General features: G+C 32.9%; 1 protein-coding gene across 1 annotated transcript; it reads left to right on the plus strand.

Annotated features, from left to right (window-relative positions):
* Positions 1–1,635: 1,635 nt before the first annotated feature.
* Positions 1,636–6,313, plus strand: LOC122312662 (the record flags this gene model as incomplete). Its single annotated transcript, XM_043127324.1, has 3 exons — positions 1,636–2,235; positions 3,329–4,573; positions 5,114–6,313. Coding segments are annotated over 3 exons (3,045 nt in total), but the record flags the coding sequence as incomplete, so codon positions are not given.
* Between the last annotated feature and the right edge of the window lie 4,414 nt (positions 6,314–10,727).

A 10,727-nucleotide genomic window follows, 5' to 3' on the forward strand; every position in this document is an offset into this window, starting at 1 on the left:
AGCTTAGTCAAAAACTCTAAAATATAACACACTTTCCATGGTTAAAATAACTTTTGATTGAATCAAATAACCATTAAATCAAATAAACAAGGTACCCATGGAAACTAGACTTAACGAAGAACAACTTTTATAAAAAAATGACTGTGAGAAAATACTCAAAAGGGTTCCACAAATGGCACGCAAAATGTTTTAGAAAACTACCTGTTGAACTCAAGGTTTCAAGTTTCATGTGATTATAAATCTACACATGGATTTTGATGATAACAAATGAATTCAAAGAATAAAGAAGTCTCAAGCTCAAGTTGTCTACACAATGGAGTCAAGCACATCAAGAAAACAAGCATGAGCAAGAAGGGAACAAGTTCACATTATAATTATAGAGTAATGTTGTAAATCTCTTCAAAATTCGAAATTAGGATTAATGCTCAAAATTAATATTTTATCATAAAGCATTAAAATACATTTTCCACATGTGCATGAATATTTTTGAAAATTAAATTTGAAAATTTTGAAAGATGATTGATTGTCATCTTTTGCATGTGCATGCCTTGATTAAAGGGTTGAACTTTGAAAATATTAAAGATGATTGATTGTCATCTTTCACATGTGCATGTTTTATTTGAATATTTTCAAAAGTGATTGATGCTTTTTTAGACTTATACAAAAAGTAAAAGATTAGGTTTGAATTTTTTGAAAATGAAAGTGTGCTCATTTTGTCATATGCCAAAAGTAAAAGATTAGGTTTGATTTTTTTTGAAAAAGTGAATGATGTTGTCTTTGACAATTGAGAAAGAAGAACCTTTTATTTGAATTCTTTGAAAAAGTGAATGATGTTGTCTTTGACAATTGAAAAAGAAGAACCTTTTATTTGAATTTTTTGAAAAAGTGAATGATGTTGTCTTTGACATGTGAATCTTTTTAAATTTGAATATGAAGTCTCATATGCCTATAAATAGATCATTTGAGAGCTTCACATTTACAACACCAAGAGCATACAACATTCATTCAAAGCTTTCATTCTCTCTTCTCTAAACATTGAGCCTTAATCCTTGTTCATTTTGAGAGATATAGCTTGCGCTGTATTGTTCTTATTTCACTCGTTGAGGAGTGTTTTCTGATAACCTACCCACTATCAGCTTTTGTATCAGAAAAAGGGTGTGTATAACCCTTGTGTGTGTAGAAAGTATTCTACACAGGGAATAGTTGAATCACCACGTGTAAGGTGATTGCAAGTGTAGAAGGTGTTCTACACGGATCCTTTGTAGCGGTGTTGTTCAAAGGTGTAATAGGTTTCTATCTCCACCTGAAGGAGGTTGAATAGTGAATTTGGGAATCCTCAAGGGGTAGCTTGAGGCGAGGACGTAGGCAGTGGGGCCGAACCTCGTTAACATACTGAGTTTGCTTCTCTCTTACCCTTACTCTTTATATTTATTGTTATTTCATATTTTATTTATATTTTATATTATATATTTGATTTATAATTGTTATTTTTTTTAATACAACTCAATTCACCCCCCCTCTTGTGTTAGTCATCTGGGCAACAATTGGTATCAGAGCTAAGAGCTCTATTATAAGATTAACTATCTTTTGAGTTAAGATCTTATGGCTAACATTGCAGCTTCATTTGGTGAAGGTCAATCTAGTAGTCGGCCTCCACTCTTTTGTGGAGATAATTACTCATTCTGGAAAGTTAGAATGAGAATATTTCTTCAAACTCAAGGTAGAGAAATATGGAAATGTATTGTAAATGGACCTTATATTCCAACAAAAGTGGTTGGTGGAGTAAAGGTCAAAAAGGAAGAAGAAGAGTTTGATCGTGAAGACGATAGACTTTATACTTTAAATTTAACTGCTATGAATTTATTATATAATGCTCTTAATGGAAATGAGTTTAATAGAATAATGAATTGCGCTACGGCAAAGGAAATTTGGGATAACTTGGAAGTAACCTATGAAGGAACTTCGCAAGTCAAGGAATCAAAAATTTATATTCTTACTCATGAATATGAAATGTTTAAGATGAATGATGATGAATCTATTTCTAGTATGCACACTCGTTTTACTAACATCATAAACAGCTTGACAGCTCTTGGCAAAGTTTATTCCAAGGTGGAGATAGTAAGAAAAATTCTCAACTCTTTACCAAAACGTTGGGAATCAAAAGTTACAGCGATTCTTGAAGCTAGAGACCTCAAGAAGCTCGAAGTCAATGAACTCATCGGGTCACTTATCACCCATGAGTACACATTGAAAAGAGGAGAAGAAGAAGGAAAACCAAAGAAGAGCTTAGCACTTAAAGCTGTTCCTCATGAAAGTGAAAGTGATGAAGATGAGGACAATGACGATAAAGATGAAGAAGTTGCGATGATAACAAGAAGAATTCAGAGGTTCTTGAAGAAAAATAGAACTCCTCCGAGGAAATCTTTCAAAAAGTTTTCCAAGAAAGATTCAGGTAAAAACGACACTTTAATTTGTTATAAATGTAATAAACCTGGTCATATCAAGCCAGATTGTCCTCTGCTAAAGAAAGATCGAAACAAGGGCAAGAAAGCAATGAAAGCTACATGGGATGATGATTCAAGTAGCTCAGATAGTGAAGCAAGCAATGAAGAATCAGCAAATCTTTGTCTTATGGCTAAAGATGACATTGAGGTAACAAATCTTGATAATATTGAAAATCCTTCATATGAAGAATTGCAAAATGTTTTAGAAGAGATTTATGAGGAATTTGAAAAATTGGGTATCAAGTATACTGCTTTGAAAAAGAAAAATTCTTCTTTAACAAACGAAATTGAAATTTTAAGAAAAGAAAGTATCATTTTGAAAGATGAAAATCTTGAATTGAATAAGAAGAAAACCGATTTAGAAAATATTATTGAAAACTTTACGAATGGAAAAAGAAATTTTGAAAAACTTCTTGGTAGTCAAAGATGTGTTTTTGACAAGGCAGGTTTGGGATATATGCCAAAACAAAAATACAAACCTTATAAAAATTTCTTTGATAATCATTCTACCTCAAAGACTAATATTCAAAATTCTTTTCATAAAAATAATTTTGTCAAAAAAGGATATTATTATAATCATTCAAGTTTTTCATATATGTCACATGCTATTTGTAATTTTTGTAATAGAAATGGTCATAATTATCATACTTGTCCTATTAGAAGAAATCATACAATGACTATTAGGGCCATATGGGTACCTAAAAATCTTGTTTCTTCTAATACTAATAAATAAAGGACCCAAAGAACTTGGGTACCAAGAAAAATCATTTTAATTGTTTTTATAGGTATGCATGAAGTCATCCACAAGCAAAAATAAGTGGTTTTTAGATAGTGGATGTTCAAGACACATGACGGGAGACAAGACTAAGTTCTTTGATCTTAGATCTAAAGAAGAAGGACACGTGACATTTGAAGACAACTCGAAAGGGAAGATCGTGGGAATAGGTAAAATTGGTAATGAATCTTCTCTCATAATTGAAGATGTTCTACTTGTTGAAGGTTTAAAACATAATCTTTTGAGCATAAGTCAATTATGTGATAAAGGATTTACAGTTACTTTTAAAATGGATAAATGCATTATTTTGAATGATCATGATTGTAATATTTGTTTTATTGCTTTTAGAAACAATAATGTTTATACAATTGATTTTGAAGAAATTACCTCACAAGATGCTATTTGCTTGTCAGCTCAAAATGAAACTAGTTGGTTATGGCATAGAAGATTAGGTCATGCCAACATGGAACTTATTTCCAAACTTTCAAAAAATGATCTTGTGAGAGGTTTACCAAAAACATATTTTCTTAAAGACAAAATTTGTGATGCATGTCAATTTGGTAAACAAACAAAAACTTCTTTTAAAACTAAGAAACATATTTCCACTACTAGACCATTGCAACTGATACACATGGATCTTTTTGGACCAAATAGAGTTGCAAGTCTAGGAGGAAAATATTATGCATTTGTTATTGTTGATGATTTCTCTAGATATACTTGGGTCATCTTTCTTGCTCATAAAGATGAGGCACATAATGCCTTTACCAAGTTATGCAAGAGAATTCAAAATGAAAAGGGCTATACTATTTCAAGTATCCGAAGTGATAGGGGAAAAGAGTTTGTTAATAAAAATATTGAAACATTTTGTGATGAAAACGGTTTTATTCATAATTTTTCTGCTCCTCGAACTCCTCAACAAAATGGGGTAGTAGAGAGGAAAAATAGATCTCTTCAAGAGATGGCAAGAACAATGCTCAATGAGAACAACTTGCCTAGTTATTTTTGGGCCGAAGCGGTAAGTACTGCATGTTATGTTATAAATAGAGTTATGTTAAGGTCTAAATTAGATAAAACCCCCTATGAGCTTTGGAATGAGAAAAAGCCCAACATTGGTTACTTTCATGTATTTGGATGCAAATGTTTTATTTTGAATGACAGAGATAATTTAGGCAAGTTTGATGCAAAATCTGATGAAGGTATTTTTCTCGGGTATTCTACTAATAGTAAAGCTTATAGAGTATTCAACAAAAAGACTTTAACTGTACAAGAATCTATGCATGTAGTATTTGATGAATCTAATTCTCCACTCTCCAAGAAATCTATTGATGAAGAAACAGAAGGTATAAATAACACAGAAAGTCTCAATCTCAACAAAGAGAAAGCAATAGAGGAAGTTCAACATGGAGCCATCAGGAAAGATCATCAAAATTTAATACAAGATGCAACCAAACAGTGGAAATTTGTGAAAGATCATCCAGTTGAACAAATTTTGGGAGAACCTTCACAAGGTGTAAGTACTCGATCATCTCTTAGAAATATTTGTAATCATACTGCTTTTCTATCTCAAATTGAACCCAAAAATATTGATGACACACTTCTTGATGAATCTTGGATTCTAGCTATGCAAGAAGAGTTGAATCAATTTGAAAGAAATGATGTTTGGACACTTGTTCCTAGACCCAAAAATTATACTATTATTGGAACAAAATGGGTTTTTAGAAACAAGAAAGATGAGTCTGGAGTCATTACTAGAAATAAGGCTCGACTTGTAGCCCAAGGTTTTAATCAAGAAGAAGGAATCGATTATGATGAGACATATGCACCTGTCGCAAGATTAGAAGCTATTCGAATGCTACTTGCATATGCTTGTTATAAAGATTTCAAACTTTTTCAAATGGTTGTTAAAAGTGCTTTCTTAAATGGTTTTATAAATGAAGAGGTATATGTTGAGCAACCTCCAGGTTTTGAAAATCATATTTCCCCAAATCATGTTTTCAAACTCACAAAAGCACTATATGGACTTAAACAAGCTCCTAGAGCTTGGTACGAGAGACTCAGTGGTTTCTTGATTGAAAAAGGTTTTTCAAGAGGAAAAATCGACACAACTCTTTTCATTAAATATGAAAATGATGATATTCTTTTGATTCAGATTTATGTTGATGATATAATATTCGGTGCTACTAATGAAAATATGTGTCAAGTTTTTGCTAAGACTATGCAGGAAGAATTTGAGATGAGCATGATGGGTGAACTTACATTCTTTCTCGGATTGCAAATTAAGCAAACAAAAAGTGGGACATTCATCAATCAATCAAAATATATTAAGGAATTACTGAAGAAGTTTGGGATGGAAAATGCTAAGGAAATTGGAACACCAATGAGCCCATCAACTAAACTTGATAAAGATGAATCCGGTAAGCCAGTTGACTCGAAGATATATCGAGGTATGATTGGTAGCTTATTATATTTAACAGCCAGTAGACCAGATATTATGTTTAGTGTGTGCTTATGTGCACGTTTTCAATCATCTCCAAAAGAATCACATTTAATTGCAGTTAAGCGCATTCTTAGATATCTTAGTGGTACAATTAACCTAGGGTTATGGTACCCTAAGCACACATCTTTCGATCTAATCAGCTACACAGATGCAGATTATGCTGGCTGTAAAATAGATCGAAAAAGCACTAGTGGAGCATGCCATTTCTTAGGTCATGCATTAGTTTCCTGGTTTAGTAAAAAACAAAATTCTGTTGCACTATCTACTGCTGAGGCAGAATATGTTGCTGCGGGTTGTTGTTGTGCTCAAGTTCTCTACATGAAGCAACAACTTGAAGATTTTAAACTCATGTATAATCACATTCCAATCAAATGTGATAATACAAGTGCTATAAATCTTTCAAAGAACCCAATACAACATTCTAGAACTAAGCATATTGAAATAAGGTATCATTTTCTTCGAGATCATGTGCAAAAAGGTGATATAATGTTAGAGTTCACAAACACACACGATCAGTTAGCAGATATTTTCACAAAACCTTTACCAGAAGATAGATTATGTATGATCAGAAGAGAAATAGGTATGATGCATGCTATGAATATCTCTTAAAAGATAGACCAGAGTCAATAAAAATAGAGATAGATTTTTTTTTAATACTTTTACATAAATTTGAGATTCTTAGCCTCATGTTTGAGACGCTCATTCTCTTCATACAATATCATGTCATTCTTATTCATGGGAACCGGCAAGCGGAATGAAGAATCTAATAAAGATTTCAACTGTTTATTCTTCTGCCGAATGATTCCTTCCCTTGTGTGAGACTCTTGAACAATTTGTTGAAGTACAACAATTTGTTCTTTGAGCTTTTCAACTTCGTGATTTTTGGCTTGTAGCCGCTGAGAAAAAGCCACAATAGAGGAAGAGTAGCGAGTCCCAAGACTCACCAAGTCATAAATAGCATCAGAATCTGACTTATTAGTCAGATTATTATTTTCTTGCTGCAACATGGCACCAATGGTAGCTGCAGAAAGAACAGGAGGTTGAGATGCAGAATGCCTCATGGATGGATCTAGAGAAATGTTAGAAGAATGAGCCATTGAGAAAAGAATAGAAGGCTTAAAACGAGAATGCTGAAGGAATGCAGATGAGTTATAGAGATGAGATGAAAACTTGATGCGGATTAGATGAACTTCAGGACTGATTTTATAGAGATAGCATAAAGAATAAGACAAACTATTTTATCTTCAAATCTTATTTAGTCAAAAGAAATACAAGATATGCTGGACACACATTGTCAAAAGTTTTCTTACTAAGCCAGCGAGATTAACAGTAGATTGTCCCTATTTTTCTAGTAAACGATGAACCTCTGCTGTTATCTGCCGATGTTGACCTTGTATCTGAACCCTTTCTCGTTCCAGCTCTTCTATTCGTGGTTGCAGATCATGAGCATACCAATCTGCAAATTTTTTCAACTCTTGGTTTTCTTGCTTTAGCCTTTTATTCTCACTATCCTTATTAGCAAGCTTCTGTCGTAACTCAGATATTTGCATGTTAAGATGATCAATCTCACTCACCCTCGCCATTAACCTTCGAGACATGATCGTAACAGAGGCAGCATATTGATTACTGAGCATTCTTGATTCTGCAATAATCTCAGAATCAGCCTTACTAGAAAAACGGTTCACTGCTCCTATCATGGTATTGACGGCCTCAGGAGAGAAGATTGATGATTGATGCGTCAAGGGTTCCTGATTCAAGTCTGGAACATTAGTGGAAGAGAATTGCTCAGCCATTCTATCGTTGTGGAAAAACAGAACTCAAGTCAAGAAGTGATTATTTTTTTGGCATCCGATAGATGAAAATGATCATTTTTTTATAGAAACTCGGAGCCTTCAATCCCGTTTGTCAACAACATCAGGCGATTGTTTAAATCTTTAGCCGTATTAAATTCATAGAGTTAGGCCTCGAGGCTTTGCAGCACTTGTCGGGTCACGGACGGCTCCATTTTTCAACTATCTACAGTGACTATTAAACGCATCATTTTCTTCAGTCCATTTACTTGTTGCGGATCCTTTTTAATGATGCCAAAAGGGGGAGAAGTGTTAGACTAGAACATTAACATTGTTTAAATTGCTAAACTTGTTATATATGCTTGGAATTATATTTATACTTTTGCTTGAAAAACTAACGCATATTTTCAGGGGGAGCTTAAGTATTAATATAGGTTTCAAGTTCTATCAAATATTTGTCATCATCAAAAAGGGGGAGATTGTTGAACTCAAGGTTTCAAGTTTCATGTGATTATAAATCTACACATGGATTTTGATGATAACAAATGAATTCAAAGAATAAAGAAGTCTCAAGCTCAAGTTGTCTACACAATGGAGTCAAGCACATCAAGGAAACAAGCATGAGCAAGAAGGGAACAAGTTCACATTATAATTATAGAGTAATGTTGTAAATCTCTTCAAAATTCGAAATTAGGATTAATGCTCAAAATTAATATTTTATCATAAAGCATTAAAATACATTTTCCACATGTGCATGAATATTTTTGAAAATTAAATTTGAAAATTTTGAAAGATGATTGATTGTCATCTTTTGCATGTGCATGCCTTGATTAAAGGGTTGAACTTTGAAAATATTAAAGATGATTGATTGTCATCTTTCACATGTGCATGTTTTATTTGAATATTTTCAAAAGTGATTGATGCTTTTTTAGACTTATACAAAAAGTAAAAGATTAGGTTTGAATTTTTTGAAAATGAAAGTGTGCTCATTTTGTCATATGCCAAAAGTAAAAGATTAGGTTTGATTTTTTTGAAAAAGTGAATGATGTTGTCTTTGACAATTGAGAAAGAAGAACCTTTTATTTGAATTCTTTGAAAAAGTGAATGATGTTGTCTTTGACAATTGAAAAAGAAGAACCTTTTATTTGAATTTTTTGAAAAAGTGAATGATGTTGTCTTTGACATGTGAATCTTTTTAAATTTGAATATGAAGTCTCATATGCCTATAAATAGATCATTTGAGAGCTTCACATTTACAACACCAAGAGCATACAACATTCATTCAAAGCTTTCATTCTCTCTTCTCTAAACATTGAGCCTTAATCCTTGTTCATTTTGAGAGATATAGCTTGCGCTGTATTGTTCTTATTTCACTCGTTGAGGAGTGTTTTCTGATAACCTACCCACTATCAGCTTTTGTATCAGAAAAAGGGTGTGTATAACCCTTGTGTGTGTAGAAAGTATTCTACACAGAGAATAGTTGAATCACCACGTGTAAGGTGATTGCAAGTGTAGAGGGTGTTCTACACGGATCCTTTGTAGCGGTGTTGTTCAAAGGTGTAATAGGTTTCTATCTCCACCTGAAGGAGGTTGAATAGTGAATTTGGGAATCCTCAAGGGGTAGCTTGAGGCGAGGACGTAGGCAGTGGGGCCGAACCTCGTTAACATACTGAGTTTGCTTCTCTCTTACCCTTACTCTTTATATTTATTGTTATTTCATATTTTATTTATATTTTATATTATATATTTGATTTATAATTGTTATTTTTTTTAATACAACTCAATTCACCCCCCCTCTTGTGTTAGTCATCTGGGCAACACTACCCGAGAGAGTTTCTAAGTATTTATCTCCAAGAACGGAAATGAAAATTGGTGAATTGAGTAAAAGGGTGACTTGCATGCCTAAGAAATTTCTTAAAAGTGAAATATGGGCTTGAGTGGCACATTGATGGATGGTGACTATGTTACAAAAAGGTGCAAATAGTGAATGGTTTTTAGCTAAGGAAACTTCCCAGAGAAGGGTGGTGGTAAGAAGGGTGGTGGTAAGGTGGCTTTTTCCTCTTACATCAAGTAACTTTTTGGAACTGTCATAGATAGAGGTTGGCCTACCATGGGTGGGTGGGATTTTCCTTAAAAAAATTTGCCAATGTGACCAAAATTTGTGGGCTTTAAACAAGTGCGCTTCATTTGGGGTTTAAAGAAAGTTTGGTTAGGATTTGAGATGCTATCAAGTCCAAATCTAATTTTTCTTGACCCAATCAAATTTACAAGGTTTAAAGGGTTGAATAATGATGTTATAAACTCATTATACTATTATATACTAGTGTCTAACTTATTATTACTATAGACTTGTATTATAGTGTTTAATTACATGTTGTTATAATATGGTATTGCATGTTATTATATGCTAAACTTAGTATTACATGTTATTATACTAGTGTTATTATACATTAGTATTATAGTGTTTAATTACATGTTATTATGCTATAGTATTGCATGTTATCATATGCTAGACTTAGTATTACATGTTATTATACTAGTGTTATTATACATTAGTATTACATGATAGTAATACATTAGTATTATATAGTGTTATAATACTAGTCTATTAGTAGTCAATTTAGTCTATTTATATTACAGTATAAGTATATTATTTTATAAGAATTAACACATGCTAGTATATTATTGAATTTAACTATATAAGTTTTAGTTATATAACTATAGTATATATGATCAATTATAGATAAATACATATATTTTTATAACATATGTACAATCTCAGAGTTGGAGTTGGTACAACGAAACCTCTGACTCCAACCATGTGGAACATGAAAAAAAACTTGACCACGACTCAATTTTGTCAAGGTTCGAGCAGAGCTAGAGCATTGTCGGAGTGGAGTCGGATTCAGAATTGATTTTTCGAATGTTTGCTCAGTACTAACTTAGAGACATCAAATAAAAAATCCAAGAGCCCTAACATCACACATGGAATATATTAACTTACCAAAACGGCAATGCAACAACATCCCTGTTCTCTGTATCCTCAACAAAACGGATGTTCCACCTAGGGGTGAAAACCGATCCTATAAGTGCGGTTTTGATCTGAAACCGAAACGCACCAACATGTTTTTTAGGTGGTGATACCGATCGAAACGGAGAAT

This window comes from Carya illinoinensis, chromosome 6 (genome assembly GCF_018687715.1).
Source record: "Carya illinoinensis cultivar Pawnee chromosome 6, C.illinoinensisPawnee_v1, whole genome shotgun sequence".
NCBI classification, from domain to species: domain Eukaryota; kingdom Viridiplantae; phylum Streptophyta; class Magnoliopsida; order Fagales; family Juglandaceae; genus Carya; species Carya illinoinensis.